We start from the raw sequence: 17,539 nt of genomic DNA, 5'->3' as shown, positions 1-17,539 counted from the left end.
CCACATTTTTCTTACTGGAGGGAAATAAGAATAACGGAAGAGCAAGAATCTGCTGCTCAGTCTGTGGAAGGCATATTCTGATACAGTGAAAGAGAAGAAATGCCATGCAAGTGGCCTGGGCACTTGCACTGGAGAAGTCCATGTCTCTTGCTTCCCTTGTGTCCAAAATGCTTCTACCCAGGCTATAAGAAGAAACCTTGGCCAGACTAGAGCCATAAAATCATAGAATACCCTGAGCTGAAAGGGACCCACAAGGATCACTGAGCCCAGCTCCCAGCCCTACACAGGACAGCCTTATGAGGCACACCATGTGTCTGAGAGCATACTAAAATGGAAGAAGAAACAGAAAGCACTGACAATTGATTAGATCAAAGTCCTTGCTCTCCTGTCCTTCCCTCAAGCATTCGAGTGAGTAATTAAGGAATTAGTTATTGATATAATTGATTATTAATATAGCTGTCCTTTTAGTGCATGGCTTCCTTGTTTTTGTTACTGATCAGTGATGGGTGAGATCTAGGAACAGCAGGGAGGCATTTTTGGCTGTGAAGGCAGCAATAAGGTGCTCACACCAGAGCAGTGTTTCTGTGAGAATGATGCCGGGGAGGAGCTCCTGTCCTTCTATCCCATCAGGACCTGGCCACCTACTCCTCAGAACTTCCCTGCTACTTCAGTCCATTTCAGCCTTACAACTGCTCAGTTTGCTTTTCTCTGTGTTTATTAGTCTTATCAGAGAATGGAGGTTTTGCTTTAATTGCCTTGCAAGGTCTTTACCTTGCTGTGTTCTTTACACAATGTACTAGCTGCTGTCTTGCAATTTTTTAGTGCTGTAGAGAATTTCAGGATACAATCTGTATGTAAGTAGCTCTATAATGTATATGTGCATTGGAAGGTATTGTATTGTAAGGTGATTTATGGGTACTGGAATACTCAATAAAGGAGTACGTCTGCAGATCAAGGGCATAGCACTTCAGCTGTTTTCCGGTGTCTAATAGGGTTGGATGACTTTTTGGAATATTTAACCTTCCCCTGATGTTTAATCATGTCCAAGAGGGATCTGTCTATCCAGTTATCCATCCTATCCATCCATCCATTTATTTTTTTAATGTATGAACAGTCAGTAACTGACGACTATGCTAAACAACTACTATAAAATATTTCACATCTGCAGGATGAGATAATTGAAAACTCAGAATATTCGAAGAATTGGCTCAGAAATTTGCTGAACCACTAATGTTCATTTTAGAAATTTATGGAATATTAGAAAACCTTCAAAGTGTTCCAGGAAAAAAATTCTGATATTAATTTTTAAGGATGTAAACTAGATGACCTGGTAAACTTAGTTAAATTTTCATAAGTCTGAGAAAAATTATCAGAACTTTTATATGAGATAATATGACAAAGAATTTAAAGATATACAATTAGTACCAATCATCATGGTTTCATGGAAAATAGCAACTGTCAAATGAAACTGATTGCATGAAATTGCAAGTTTAGTGAATAAAGTAAGTTATCATAAAGTGTACTTAAACTTTACTGAAGAATTTGAGAGACTCCTTCTTTACAAAAAGTGAAATTAGCCCAGAAATGAGAACACTAAAAAAATCGTGAATTATGATAAACAAAATTGCAGAGATTCTAGTAGGTTCCTTCACCAATGTGCTGAAATCTCTGTGCTATTCAGCTTCTCTAATATTACCTGGAAGACATTTGAAGTAATTACTGGTAAAATTGGCCTATCAAATAAAAACAGTGAAATAATGACAGAGGTAAGTCATGTTGACGTGGGTCACTGCATGGGCTGGACTCAGGTAGAGAGTTCCATTTTAATCCAATCAAATGCAAAATTAAGTATCCACAGGAAAAAGCAAGTGGGTCACTCATAAAAAGAGGAAATCTTCAATAGAAAACAGTGCTTCTCAAGAGAAGATGAATGTTGTGATAACAGCCAAATTCATGAGCTCTCAGGATTGTGCTGAAATACTCAAAGTCCCAGGACAAGGTAATGTTACCTCTCAGCATGGCTCAGGAAAGGTTTTTACTGGAATTCTGCATTTTCTGTTCTGGTGATTTCTCTACTAAACAAATAAGTTTTAATAATTATTCTGGACTAGAAGAATAATTCTAGGTCTGAAAGAGTAATGGGAGTGGCCATAGTTTACTGAAGAGAAGGTTAAAGTCTTCCGACCATAGGCTATAAATAATACCTAATAAAACATATGGGGGATTTAGAATGGGTAAAAAAAAGAAGAGCTTGATGATTTCTTCTAGATGGAAGCAGACATTTGACAAATCTGAAGTGGAAATAAGACATTGAGTCTGTATTTTTTAAATAGTGAAGGTAATGAACTATTTTGGAAACATCTTGTTTAGCAGTAGGGTAGAGCACCTATCTACATGAAATATTGATTGAGAGATTTTTCTAAAAAGAATGCTATGACTCAAGCAGAAGGTTTTACCCTGTCACATGAGCTGAGGAATCTGGCATATGTTATTTCAGAGTTCAGTCTGAAGGATGAGAACAGTCCCTTCTGATACTGCATATCTGTCTGTCTGTCTGTTGTTCATTTTGCATTTCAGATATTTAGAAAATCAGTTCTTGCCTACTAATCTGGCATGGATTGAGGTAACAGTCATGATAGAGGTGACAATTGATGTTAATGCCTTATAATAAATGGCCCCAAAGTGTGGGCTGCAGACCACTGAGACAGCTGACTGGTACTCGTTCTTCATCTTGCTTCCAGCTGAGAGAAACTGAACAGATGGGAAGGGGAGATTAAATGAAGAGTGAAAGTAGATGGCATGATTAACTTTCTCTAAAGGTCACAACACCCAATGCAGAAGGTAGCTTGAAATACACAAGCATTTTCTTTATGTCACCTTCCCATCTTCCTGTGTATGAATCTACCTCCATACATCGAGTCAGTGTGAGCTGGAGTGTGAGGGGAAGTTGGTCTCTGTTTTTGTTCAGTGTCTGCTGGACGCTCTCCAGAGAGTACCTCTGTCTGGAGAGGTAGAGAGAAGCAGTATCTTCTCTGAAGAAAGTAGAGTGCTACAGATGCTGACCCTGAATATGATCCTTAAGACCAAGAAGGACTTTTCTTCCTATGAGTCTTCATTTTCGCAATCTATATGGTGTTAGGTTATTTTTCATAGCAAAATTACTGTCATGACTCACATTGAAAACGCAAGGTTAGGATTCAAGATTAGATTAGAATTTTGACAATTTAAAGTACTGCATGGTCAGATCAGATTAAGGTTCAAACTGAAAGAGGGGAAATTCAGATCAGATATATGAAAGAAATTCTTTACTATAAGGGTGATAAGGTCTAGTGGAAAGTGTCCTTGCCCATGGCAGGGGGGTTGGAATGAGATGATCTTTAAGGTCCAACCTAAATAATTCTATGATTTGGTGTTGGTTTTGGCTCATGCATACATCTGGGCACATGATCAGGATCAAATTTTTCCAAAAAGATGAAAAGAAGTAAAAATCTGATATAGAAAACCGCAACAGATCTCATCATAAGAATGGAGCTAACATTAAAAACTCTTTTTCCTGTAAACAGAACTTGTCTAAAGGATGAGCAATTGCTTGTCTGATGCTATGGACTGTGGTCTACCCATTCTTATAAGTAGAAGTTGAAGTTATCCAATAAATTGATGGAAGAAGTGAAGGATTCAGACTTGAGCCGTTCTTTGGAGCCCCCATTAATCAAATACTGGACCAATACACACACGTGTCTGCTGTGGACAAAAACCTTTGTGGTTCTTCTGTAAGAAATATAATGTTCCAGCCCAGGTGATGATGATTATTTTTCTCACAAGGAACAAAGTAGCCAGTGACGAATTACCCATAGATGAGTAAATAATATTTGTTTCCTTTTTGAATGATGAGTAGAACTGAAGCAATTTCCTAACTGCTTTCAGACATGAATGGAACTCTTCTTGACTTGCTTTCTGAGTCTTCTTGTAAACATTTGATGGCATGATATGTCAATACAACATTTATGGGGAAAGTACATGTTTGGAAAAAGAAGGTAAACTTTTGAGGAGATGTTCTTCTCCAATGGAAAATCAGAGACAAATAATTAGTTTAATGTAGGTTTTACACATTAAATGCTATTTTTACATTTGTTTTGTTGGAATTTCCAATATAAACAAGTGAAAATAATTACTGAAGTTCCCACCAGCCATGTCACAATCTATTTCTCATCTTAATCTAATTTCTTTTCTCCCAGGTTCTCTCTTGGATCCTACCTAATTTGTGACTTTTGATACGGAAGCCATGTATGAACACTGCAGCTACTGAAATCGCCAGTCATCCTTCTTGGTCTATAAGAGACAAGTGTCATAAAAGGTGACCTCTTCTTTTGAAAATATTTTGTTGCAGTGAAGAAAATTCCTTCCTGGACTCATCAAAGAAAAAAACCCAAACCCCAAAACACCCAAACAAACCAGGAAATCCTACCAAGAAGGTATACTGTGAACTGTACTAGTGACTATTTTTGTAAGTTCTCTCATGTCCCAGAAACTCCCTGAAATAAATCCATTCTTGATGCATCAATGCACAGAATCTCCCCATCTTGCTCTTGCTGACTGTTACTTAGATGGACAGCTCTTCCCTCCATGTCGTTAACACCTGATACCTCATTATGGGTAGTTTGGGGCAACCCAATAAAAAGACCTGAAACTTCTCTGGTGGGACAGTCTGGAAGTTTCTGTTCAGAAGCCAGAAGTGATGATGAACAGTTTTTGGCCACAATTTTCAAACCAATATTTTACTTTCTGTGTGAAAACCAGCTAACAGAACTAAAAGTGAACTCAAAGGAAAAAAAACCTCCTCGTATGCAGTGAGTCACTGGGAGGGGAAAGGAAAGAAAAACATCTCTTAATATTGTGAACTGGCACTGACCTATGCTGGGTAGCAAGAGGGGAAGGGAAAGAGTTGTACAGCTATGTTTTGAACTGGAAGATAATATCTCTTCTAGATCCAACTAGCTGTAACATCTGTGGTCCTTTCAGTGTTAATGTAAGACCTCCATGTTTTCAACTACCCACAATGGACAAGGAAACGATCATCTGGCTTCTTTTTTCAACAACATCAATGGGAATGAGACACCATCATATTATAGTATAGCTGCTGATAGATTCCTGTGGTTTGCCAGCAGAGCATCCACCATTAATGGTCTTCAAAAGAGTATCCTGAATCCTAGAGATCTCAGTGAAAACCCACCTGCAGTTCCTCAGAAGAGTTACATTCAGTCTGAGGGACTTGAATCATATCACAGATTGACTAAATCTTGATCTAGTTCTGTCTTCTGGGGCCCCTGCCCAATGATCTGTCTGAGCTCTTGATTCACCCTTGGTTAGGAGATGGGAAAATAAGCTTGTGTATTAATTAGTGAAATAGGAGGAGAGAATTATTGCTTGAAAATATGTTTATGAAAATGCCTTTGAATAGACAAATTGAAGACCTGAGAAAGGCATGACGTTTATTGATAATCAGGACAGGAATCTTAGTTTGAAGAGATGGGGAAAAATATGAGTCACCCCTAAAAAAAGAAGTCGCTCTTGCACTGAATTAAAAAATCCAGTAGCAAAAATTCTCTTATAAATATTTTTAAAAGCCCAGTAACACAATAATCCTTCTGGCATCTGTTCAGCCATGTCAGAAGAGACACAATGACTAGGCTTTACAATTTCTGGAAATCCTTCTAGGGAATGATTTTAAAGGGTCGGTAGAGACCTGTCTTTAGAAAAGTCATCTAATTTCACCTTTACATGGTCAGAACACAATCAAATTTGTAGGTCATGTTGTCAAAACGGGAAAAATCTGTTGCCTATGAAGTCGCCAAAGACAGCAACCCCTCTTAGATGTTAGATGCACCTCCTCCCTTTTAGAACAGTAAAGATGCTTGGCTAAATATCAAGGGCACTGAAGTTCAACTGGTGAAAGTGGTATGGTCCTTATGGGTCCCTTCTAACTTGAGACATTCTAGGATTCACAGTCGTGCACAGTGGTAGAATGAGAGATGGGATATAAATGGAAACAACTGGGGTTCAGACTGAATACAAGGAGAAGCTTTTCAGCTTGAAGGCCAGCAAACATTGGAGCAGGTTGCCCAGATTCAAACCACTTGTTCAGCAATTTTCATTGGTTTTAATAACTTGTATCTGCAGTTTGTTATTGCAGAAATATATATCTAGTATGTATATGGTGCACATACTTGTACATATGTGATATGACAAATCAACACTGTGGAGAGAGAGGAGCTGATACTGAATTTTTGGGGGGATTTGAGAAAGATGATACCAGAAATGGTTAAGAAAATGATACCCGTTTTTATGGGGATCTGCAAGTTGTTACCTTGCTGACAGTCTTTGAATATGTCAATGTATATTATTTGAAGATACTAATCTTGTCTGGAGATCTTTTTGATTTTGGTTTACTTACTTGAAAACGGAAGATATCACATGTGCCCATACATTTAAACAATGATAAGGTTGCAAAATGAAGCACTCGAGTTAGAAATGCATGAAATTATGTTACCTATAAAATTTTAATTCTGTATTGTTTTGTGTATGCATAAAGGCATTGCTTCTAACCACACATTTCTGTATTTTTCTCTTTCATGGCATCCTTGTTTTAATTACTGTTGAGAATGAATAACATAACAGGGTGAGAAAATGGCAATGTATCAGACTCATTATTGCAAGTGTTGGAATGTAGGCAGTAAATAAGGCAGGGAAAGGATAGTTTTGTAGTTGTACAACCAGATGCTGCCTTGGAAAACTAGGATTTTTCCCTATTTCTGCCGTGACATCCCATTTATGCTGAGTATATCATATATCACAAAATTCCTTTAATGAGATCTCCTAAACTGTTTTTTTACTATTAAGCAAAATAGAGCAGGCTCTGAGTGCCAGTGGTATACTGTGGCTTGAATCTGCATCACTTAACTCTCTTTTCTCTCAAAAGAGGGTGGCCAAGAGACAGTCATTGCTTAGTCATGCCCAAGCAACGTCCAGCCGTGAGTTGTCATGGCCCAAGTCAAGACAATGGTGTTTAAAAAAAGTTAAAAATACATGTATAATTATGGCATAGCATTTGACCAGATACGTGAGGCCTCTTTAGTTTGCCAGTGAAGATGAAGCTCTACTGTGTGTTCTTCTTTCCTTGGTGTTTGATGCATGACCTGAGGTTTCTCTGGCAGAAGGGCTGCTGCCTGTACCTGTATCTGAAGCAAACATAAACACAGCATGCCCTGCACTGTGCTAAATACTTAGAGAAAACAAGCAAACAGACTGACCAGGCTTGCGGCATCTCAGATTAGGAATCCAAGATTAACAAATGGTCTTGGATATCTTTCTCTGCCTTGTGAGCCCCTTGGTGAAATGAAGACACCATGAGCACTGTCATAATGCTGTTACTTAGCTCTGTGGATCTTTCAAGTGCTCTGCTGGGAAGGGCCTTAAGAAAAGAGATGAGGAAATAATAATAAATTCACATTTGTAGCAGGGTTTGGATATCTTGTGGAAGGAAGGCCTGAGGCCAAGCACAGGGATCTATTGAAAAGCTGCTCATGACTATCTAGCCAAAAGACTTCAAGACGCTGAAGCACAGTCCTGTGCAGTGGATAAGAAAGGATGGATAGATAGCTATAGAGAAGTTGAAGATAGATATATATGCATAGGATGGTTGGATGGTTGGATAGACCGATAGAGACTCATCCACTCTACAGCTTGAGTTTGACCTGTGTCAGAGAGATCTTGGGAAAACAAAAAATAAATCAGATATAATATGTAGACAAAATACTATAGTGGGTCTGCAGTTTCACAAGAGTAGGATGTGTTGAATCTGCACTCTGCAAATCCATGACTTTGAGTTCAGAAATGGGCTTGCCCCCTGGAGGGGTCATTATTATGACTTCTAACAGAAGCTTGTGACCATAATGAAAGCAACACTAAACTCCCTCCTCTGGCATTTCCAAACCTGAGGGTGTTTACATGTGAAACTATAATATCCTTGGAGCATGTGTAGGACCAGCTGTACACAATTCAATTTCATCTACTCTATCTAATATCATAGAGTTTTTAGAAGAGGTGGCTGCAGATTCCACTCTGTGCAGGCACACAAGAGCCCAGTCGGGTTCTTCTCCTGTGCTGATGCATTGATTTGAAGCTCAGAACATTAAGCTTTTAAACTATTTTGAAAGGTCTGGGTTTTTTTTTTCATTCTTTCCTCTCTTTACTTTCTTCTGGTGTTAACTCTTGACATTGGTCATTTGTATTAGCCACATAGTGAACATTTCCCCTTTGAAGGTCATTAAAGAGCTAGCCACAATGACCCTGCAGTAATGAATTCCTCCATCTAATTACCTCAGGAGTAAGAACATCTAAAATTGTTGTGTAAGTGTGCATATCAGTCGGTATGCACCTATCCATAACTTTAAAAAAAAATTTGGATAGACTTTATCACTTGTGGGAAGAGATGAATAGAACAGTGATAGACACATGGACAGTCAGATAAACAGAAGACAGATTCCGCTAACATATCCTTGTCTAATAAATTGTTGAGCTACAAAAGAAAGCAGAAGTCCCTGTGTACAATGTATAGATTTTCTTTAATGTGAGTTATTGGGAAAAGACAGAGCTGTCCCTTTAACTGGAGAACTGCAAACAGCTGTTCCTTATGCATACATGCTTGCTTGGTCTGAAAGTTTTGGTAAGTCAGTGCATAACTGACAGTTAGATTTATCTCCCCAATAAGCAATCAACATTATAATAAAGGAAAAATGCTTTCAGTGCACCTTTGAGAGTGCATCAGAAATTAATCTAAACATCAAATTAATTATAGTTTGTAAATGAATAGTGGCTCACAGCCCTAATACTTCTCCCGCTCCTCCTCCTCCCCCTAAAGCCTCCCCCAACCAACTGCAATGGCTGGAGGTGCTGTGCAGTAAGCTTGATGAACAGCTCCTTCTCTTTCTTACTCACAAAACTCTTCCCCTTATCAGCTGGAAAGGAGTTCCATCCTTACTTTGCAGACCTGAAGTCTCAGAGCCTGGCTGCTTTGGAGTATAAGAGAGAGAGTAGCTAGCAAATATTAAACTTTTGTGCCTCCTTTCCCTTTCCTCTGGGAGCTCAAAGCACACCAACAATGTCCTCCTCCCCCTGGATCAGTTTCCACTAAGCTGGACACCTCATGATCTTCTCCTTGGCTGTCCGCCTGTGCCAGGTCCTTCAGAATGGAGAGGACCACAACAAATTAGTGCTGATCTGAACCAAAACATACCAGGGGTCTGGGATGTTTAGTGTGCCTGGAAAATTGTTTTGGTATTGTCTTGGCTCAGGCATTCAAATTAGTGGCTTCTTCCATTGCATTCTGAGCTTTGATCTGCAGGCTGTACCTATATGAGAATGACAATCTGAGATTTTCCAAGGACCTGAAACAAAATGTATTGCCACTAGATCATGAAAAGTAAAGAAGAGAGCCTAATTCTATGAGCTAAAGGGAGAAAGAATCAGGTAGAGACTTTCCAGAGGAAATTTGAAATCAGTTTAACTGTAAAAAAATAAACTTCATCATAGTACTTGTAACAGCAGCAAACAGAGCTATACCTCTCTCAAGTCCTTTCTAATAATGTATCTATCTGGTAAGAATTTCTGTTTACCAAAAGAAGAGTCAGAAAAAAAAAAACCCAAACCTCTGATCTGATAAATAACTCTCTTCATCTATGCATCCTAAAACGCTGTGCAAAGGAGTCAGCGTACTGCTACAAGAAGAGGAACCCAAGCAACACTGCTAGGTTGACCCATGATCACCTATATGGGGTAGGAACATGCAACTGGAATTTCTTTCCCTTACAACACCTTATTCCTGCACCTGCTCATTTCTCTGGATGAACCCAAGGAGAATTGTTGGCTTTTTTTTTTTAATATTTTTTTTATTAAATGAGAAAGTGCCACATTTGGCAGGGCATATTGGAGGCACATTGTCAGCAGGTGCTGAACAATATTTTTCTAATGTACCTCTGGGTCCCTTGTTCCACTCCTATGTCTTATGGAGTGCTGCCAATGCACTTTAGACCTAATATGCAATGCCCCTGGTCCCAGGGCCCTGCATAGCTTTGTCAGTGTCCTAGTCTCTTGATGCGTCTTTCTTCTTTTTGTTTCAGCTTCCAGATTGAAACCCTGTAGATCATCATGACCTGCCTGCTGCCTTGCATCTCCCACTTCACCTTTTTACCACCACACTGCAGCATTTAACTGGCACAGCATGTTTTTAATAACATGATACAAGCTCTACCCATCCCTCAGCCCTTCTCCTGAGCTTCGCCCCCTCCTGTGTTCAGTTCTCATTTCTCACTGCTTTTCTCACTTTTAATCTCTCTCCTTTGTCTCTTCAGTTTCTCTTCATAAGCTAGGAGGAGTTTAGTAGGTAATAGAAATATTTAACAGCAAACTTAATTAACTGTTATGACTCTCATCAAGTGATGTTATTTTCTCTATTTTGGCATCTTCAGAGAAGATTGGATGCTTTTCCAAATGAGGTGGCCCATTAGTAACTTTCAACTTTCCTGCAGAGCCTGCAGAAATTTGGAATGAAACTAGATGTTCACGTTGTAAGAGGAGTCAAACAAGATATTTCCTTTAGGATGTGTAAATCTATGGTCCTAAGAAGTCCTTGTATTTTGTAGTCAAATCTAGAATGCTCCTTGCTTTGTTTATTGTGGGACATTTCAAAAACAGGTGGGACATCCCTTCTGCTGATGGGAAAGTGCGTCTGGAGTGCACAGAAAAGGAGGAAAACATCTGGCGGTTGTGGTAGCTTACACCTGGGGTGTCAGAGCATGTCGAGCTGAATGGAGGGAAAACACAGTGTCTCTCTGGGCGTAAGGCAGGTTGTTGACATCCTTCTGGAGTCACTGGCCCATGGAGAAAAGCTGAAGCTGCCACACCACTGGGTATGGGAAACAGGCGCATGCCAAGGAGACATGTGGGGAACATGGAGCAGAACTGGCCTGTCAGTGTCTACTGTTCAATGGTGTGCAAAAAGCTGGCAGATCCAGGTGCTTATTGCTTTCTGAAAGAGGTGACTTGAGGAATGAATTTCTAAGTGTTCCGGTGAAGCAATTCCTCCAGCTTTAATTTATCTACATCTTATTTGACACTTTGGGATAACCATTTGACCTCTTCTGCTCCATCCATGTTCTCGTTTTTCTAATTTCTGTCATGCCTTTCTAATTAATATTTCCCAAACCTATCTTTTTCTCTCTCTTCTCTGTTAAGAAATTTTTCTAGAAGATGTCTGTCTCTGTATTTCACTAATTTAATGTCTTAAAATACTTTCTTAAAATGTGTCTTATGGGACAACAGTGAGTGATCCCTGGCTGTATTGTTGCATCACCCTATGACAGAGGTAGAGTTAGCCATGTGTGAGCATGGTGAAGAATAGCTCTTCTCAGATTGCTTTCTTGTCTTAGCAGCCTTAATAGTGTCATTTTTTACTGGAGTTTTCTTTAATCCTTGTACACAAACTGCTCACATTTAAACTATCTGCATAACTGAGAGGAAAATTATCACGAGAACCATTGAGACCAGCACAAAGATGTTTTTCACATCCTCTGACATTTAGCATACCTACACACAGAACAACCTACATATGTGTAGTGGGAAGGTGGGAGACCCAGTGCAATCTCTGCCTTGTGCAGAGACAAGCTCTGGGGTCCTGCAGATGTTGACATTCAGGCTGTGTGCACACTGTACCTCCATGCAAGACTTCCTGGACCAGCCTACTGTGAGAATGGGAGTCACTGTCTTCAAGGAATATCCGACTCAGTGTAATTTTTCCCTGAGTGAGACAATGATATCTGCTGTGGCACTGCTATTTCAGTGGGAATATACAGCATGGCTCAGTAGGAGAAATATGTTGGCTGCAAAAGAGGTGCATGTACCAGCTGGGCATTGAGTGAAGGGCTAGTGAGAGAGGCGAGAGAAGGGCAGAGCATCAAAGAGCTGTGAAGGTGAAATCAGTAATTCTGAATACAAGAATGTGGACAAGGCAGAACCTGAGGAGAGACCCAAGGAGATGCTGATATGGTTGGTGTGGTGGAGGCTCAGGCCATGGGGATAGACAGGGTGTTGTTGAATGGAAAAGAGAAGGGTGGTCTGCATTGGCCATGTTACAGCTGCATCAGGGTAGGGGTGGAGGGAAAATAAAAGCCAGAGGTTGGAAAAATGGTAAGAGAAAGTGAAGGATTTGGATCTAGCCTGGATTTGTGCAGTAGAAGAAAAGTCAAAGGCAAAGAAGCCTTCCAGTTTAAATGACTTTTTTTCAGTGAGAAGTCAGGGTGGTTTCTCAGGCAATCTTACACACTACAGCAGGCAGTCCCACTATGGAAAAGCACAGACATATTTTAAGCACTTTCACATTTTATATATGATATCAGTGGTTTTTTATACATTATATTGGTGTTTTATATATATTGATGTTTGCTGTTTGCCTCTGAATTGGGAAAGTCAAAGGCTTCCTGACCAGGCATGGTTTCTTTAGCACATGCAGGTTCTAGTGGTTCTTTGCAGGGTCAGGGACTCCAGAAACCAGGAGAAAGGCTTGTGGCTGATCTCACCTTCTTTCTAATATGCCCACAATTGCCCATCCTGCCAGTAGTCACCAAAGGAGATAAATTTGTACTTGAAATGCAGGGGAGAAATCAGAGCCAAATAATAAGGAATAAAATCATAGAATGACAGAATAATAGAATGGTTTGGGTTGGAAGGGACCTTAAAGATCATCTCATTCCAACCCCCCTGCTGTGGGCAAGACACCTTCCACTAGACCAGGTTGCTCAAAGTCCCACCCAGCCTGCCCTTGAACACTTCCAGGGGTGGGGCAGCCACAGTTTCCCTGGGCAACCAACCTATGCCAGTGCCTCACCACCCTCACAGCCAAGAATTTCTTCCCCATATCTAAGCTAAATCTCTCCTCTTTCATTTTAAAGCCATTCCTCCTTGTTCTATCACTAAATATTCTTTTAAAAATCCAACTCCAGCTATCTTGTATCTCCTTTAGATACTGGAAGGTGCAATAAAGTTTCCCCAGTATCTTCTATTCTCCAGGCTGACCAATACCAACTCTCTCCATAGGAGAGGTGCTTCAGCCCCTGATAATCATTGTGGCCCTCCAAAATTCTATTTTGACATGCTGCTCTACTGACTCATTCAGTTTGGGCCAACTGCTTACATGTGGTTCAACAGTGAGGCAAAAGCAAAAAATGAAGTTTTTTCTATTCCTATGGAAAAAAACATGGTGACATTTTTCTTCATAGAGTTTTTTAAGTTTGTCTAAAGCAGGACTTCTTGACAATTTCTCGACAACCTGGGGCTAGACTCTGTTACAGCAATTTATTTGGGATCTGCATAGCAGATATATTTTAAAAGGTCATATAATGGTGGAATATCTTTCTGGGGCCAGACAGAATTGTCCCCCCAGGCTAGCAGTTGGAGAGCTTAGCTGGGTTAAAAAAAAAGTGAAACAGAATGCAAATGCTATGTTCTTACATGTTGAGTTTTGGGAAATGTTTAAGCAGAAAAGGAAGGAGTTTTCTTATTTTCAAAGTTAATAAAATGCCTTTTATTCCTTTAGGAAAAAGTAATTTATTTTTTTATTTAAATTTACTTCCTGAACAAAAATTTACAATCAGTACCAGCTTCAGCAGACTTAGCAAAAACAAATGAAAGGCTTGATTTTCTGTACTCTCCCTTTACATTTTTACATTGCTTTAAAGCAGGATGGGGGGTTTTGAAAAGCATCATGACATAGCAGTGATAACTGGATACCTGTGCTTCTGCTATTTCTATCCTTCTGGAGTTGGTGCACATGGCAGCATAGACAACATGTTTGTCTGAGACCAACCATCACAGCAGGCACTCAGCTCTATGGGTAATTAAGTTAAATCCAAAGAAAACTGAGGCTTGACACCTGGGACCCAAAACTAACTAACACTAACTTTTTGTGTTTCAGAAGATAATATAAGGTGACAAAGATCCACTAGCAATCTCTAATTCCTTCTTTCACTGGCCTGTGAGCTTGAGCCGACACTTCCAAAGGGCACCTTCTTATTCCAGGCTTCAATATCCCACAGTTAGTTTTGGAGTTTACTTCATCCAACAAGCTGATGTTTAGTCTTTCCCAATGAGACTCAATATTAAGAAAAATTTCTGCTAAGATCCCTCAATTCCTACTCACTTATCAACCTTGATCTCGCAGTACCTTGGGAACAGCAATAAATGCAGCCCCAAAACCCTGCCCCACAAACTGGGTATGTGTGGCTATCCTCATGAAATCTTGTAGTTATCAGCCTTTGAGCTGAGCTGGGATAAGGATAATACCTGTCCAGCACAAGACATTCTGTCTTTCTACATTCAACTCCTACCTCGTTTCTCCATATACCTTTGGTCTTCCCACTTGTCAATATGTGGAGAACCAGGCTCAGTATTCCTCTAAATATTGATGACAATTTCACTGCCAAAAGTCCGTTTCTAATCTGTGGATCTCCTTGGAGCGTTAGTTTTCGATGTCACCTGGATCTTTGGTGGTCTATTTATCTTGTTACGAGCTCTTATATGGTAGGAGCTCTATAAAGCAGGTGAGCTCTGGAGACAACAGGGCTAATTCATAGTTTTGGATTCTAATTTGAATTTCCCAACTGCCTCTACACACCAAACTTTTTGTCCTTCATTCCTCCGGTGCTTGAGCGTGCAGCAACCCAGTGACTCCTGATGAAGGGGAGCTCTGTGTCCCTCTCATCAGGGGTCAGGGCTCCTTCAAACAGAGGGGAAAATATCCTATCCAGAGCCTCTATGGATGTGTAGGAGGAACTGTGCATAGAGAAAGGGCACAAAACTCTTGAAGTACTGTCTGACATGCACCATAGCTAGCAGGGGATGAGGTAAGAGTTTTGGGAGGTGGGCTGTTCAGGAGGGGAAAGGGGAAGGCAGCATGGAAGGGAAGCATAGTGTGGAGATTGAGAGTGGCTGTAAAATCAAATGAAACTCCAATGAGTCTTAACTCTGGAAGTTTGCCTGAGAGACAGAGTCCAGATTAGCTGCAAGTAACAGGAAAAGAAAAGCAATAGTTTGTTCTGTTGCACTTCTCAGGGAAGGTCTGCAAAGAGTGCAGAATGGCAGAGAAATTACAGATCCCAGTGGTGGGCACATGGATGGGGGAGATACCCTGTCCACCAGGTGGGATGGGATCAAATGTGACAGGGTCCCCATTCTGCTGCACTGCCACAAGTGAACGTTTGCAAACAGCAGCATACCACTGAAACCCCATACACACATTACCCCATGGCTCTTGGCTGGTTGAGCCCACCCTCAGGGTATTCCTGCTTGCTGCCCCACAGGCAGCTCAGTCTGTGCTCTTTTCCTGCTCCAGCTGGCGAGGTTGAGCCAGTGATGAGGCCAGAGCTATGTGATCCCGGTGCAGCTTTCAAACCCAGCCTCTAGCACAGCCTGTCAGCGAGGCACAGGGTTACCTTGGTCTATCTGTATCTGCTGGGGTGCTGCCTTGGGTCCAGTGGGCTCAGAGCATGTCTTACTGTGATCCTTCAAGCAGCCATCCTTCCCTTCCCTCCCCTCCCATCCCCTCGCCTCGCCTCCCCCTCGCCTCCCCCCCCCCCCTTTCTCCCCTCCCATCCCCTCCTCCCCTCTCCCCCTCCCCTCCCCTCCCCTGCCCTCCCCTCCCCTGCCCTCCCCTCCCCTGCCCTCCCCTGCCCTCCCCTCCCCTCCCTTTCCCTCCTGCATCCCCCTCAGCCCCCCCATCCCCCATAAGACCAGGATTTCAGCTGATGGTCAGCCCTTATCCCCTTGCAGTCTAATGCATCACAGCTGTTGAAAAGCTGCCCCCACAGCTCTGTCTTCCCTTCAACCCCATGACCCCATGTTTGTCTTTTTGACTTAGGTACAGAAACTCCCCTTCTGCCACATGCTCCCTCTGCTGATCTCATCAATACTTCACCTAGCCCCCAGTTCTGCCCTTTTGCCCCAGGTTCTTTAGTCTTTCCTATACCATCCCCACCTGCCCTTACATGGGGGGATATTTTCCAGCCCACCACCAGCAGCTGCAGCATCTTGCTGCTGGTGAAACGCCAAACCTTCACCTCTAAGCAGCGCACACAACTCTGAACATGAGACAATCAGGAGAGAAAGTGGGAAGGGGGAAAGTATTGACAGGAGTAAGTTGAGAGAAATCATAAAGCTTAAGCAGAAAGAAAGCAGTTTGAAAGGTAAAGTATTCAGAGAAAGCCCTTTCCTGGATGAATCTAATTGTTTTGTTATCTTTACCCACCAAAGCATTTACTTTGGTTTGTCGCCCGATCCACAAACACTTTCGAGGAGATGACATTACCGAAAGGCAGGAACATCTGCATCAGCTCAGCATCCCCAAACTCCTGGGGCAGATGGTAGATAAACAGGTTACAGCCCTCTGGTCCTATCAAGAGAAAAAGAAGACTCATGAATGAAGAGAAATAGGATACGAGAAAGCACATGGTGGACATTTACTTTGGCATCCTCTCTCTCTGACTGGTGAAGGGTCACCTCCAGGAAGCAGCTTGTAGACTTTCAGAGGAATGACAAAGCACAAGACCAGGAACTCAAAAAGTTACCTACAGGCTATGGTAACTTCATTAACCTTCCCAGGACAGACAGCAGGATAAAATATAGAGACAGAGGAATGCACTGGCACATGTGGCTATGGAAAGGCAGAATGGAGGAATAGTAACACAAGAATGAAAGAATATGGTTCATAATTTTCTTTTGTTCCTTGTAACCCACAGGGTCATTTTGTTCTGTAGAATTTTGCATTCAGCCCCCAGTGTGACTCATCTTGATAACTCCCCCAGATCAGGACAGTTTGGCCATGTTCTCCATTCTAGAGGGTTCTGCAGGAGAGACTGCAGAACCATCTCCATCTCCAGAGAGATGGATGTAAATCCAGATTACTAGACAATAGGGATTGGCTTTTTTGCTTCAATGCTGTAACATATTCTCTTACAGATTTCAAAAGGTACTTGGGAAAATATCCAGAGAGGAGTTAGTTGGAATATGACGTTCTGTTAAAGTAGAGACCTTCAAAAAATGTTCTGTTGAAATTGTATTTTGGGACAGAAGAGGGAGAACCTGCCTCTGGTCAAATAGTCTAGAATGAAACTCTTCAACCTGGCTTTTATTTTTAAGCATAGTGTCTTTGAGCAACAGTCTAAGGGGGGCAGGTCTGTCCAAGAAGTTTTGTTGAAAAAATTAAACACTTAACACCTGTACAGTGTTCAATAGCAGAAAACTGTACAGTTTGAAGAGACAGGGATTCTTTTTTTAATCGTCTTATTTCCAAAGGTATTTCCAGGTGATGCCCAGCTTTGCATTGGCCTCGAGAGGTAACTCCAGCCCTGCTTTGCTGAGAGGGGATACAGTGCACGCCCTTTGCCAAAAGTATAAGAGCTCAGAGAGAAGGAAGGTTTCCTCCTTCCCCCTAGTC

General features: G+C 41.3%; 1 protein-coding gene across 15 annotated transcripts in view; it reads right to left on the bottom strand.

The window, feature by feature from the left end:
* The window catches only part of LOC114003380 (CUGBP Elav-like family member 4), a 699,867-nt gene that overhangs the window by 28,961 nt on the left and 653,367 nt on the right, over positions 1 to 17,539 (bottom strand). For 10 of the 15 annotated variants that reach the window (XR_003546206.2, XM_027750321.2, XM_027750316.2 and 7 more), the window contains one exon: positions 16,352 to 16,495. Coding sequence is in view for 14 of the 15 variants with exons in the window: in XM_027750321.2 (XP_027606122.1) it covers positions 16,352 to 16,495 (144 nt within the window). In the remaining variant the exon portion in view is untranslated. The remainder of the gene's footprint in view (positions 1 to 16,351; positions 16,496 to 17,539) is intronic. The other 5 variants (XM_027750322.2, XM_027750330.2, XM_027750331.2 and 2 more) reach the window with 1 other exon arrangement.

This window comes from Pipra filicauda, unplaced genomic scaffold, assembly GCF_003945595.2.
Source record: "Pipra filicauda isolate LSUMZ 115617 unplaced genomic scaffold, ASM394559v2 scaffold158_size1702193_pilon, whole genome shotgun sequence".
Classification (NCBI taxonomy): domain Eukaryota; kingdom Metazoa; phylum Chordata; class Aves; order Passeriformes; family Pipridae; genus Pipra; species Pipra filicauda.
The sequence above is the reverse complement of the archived record's forward strand: the minus strand, read 5'-3'. Positions and strand labels throughout refer to the sequence as shown.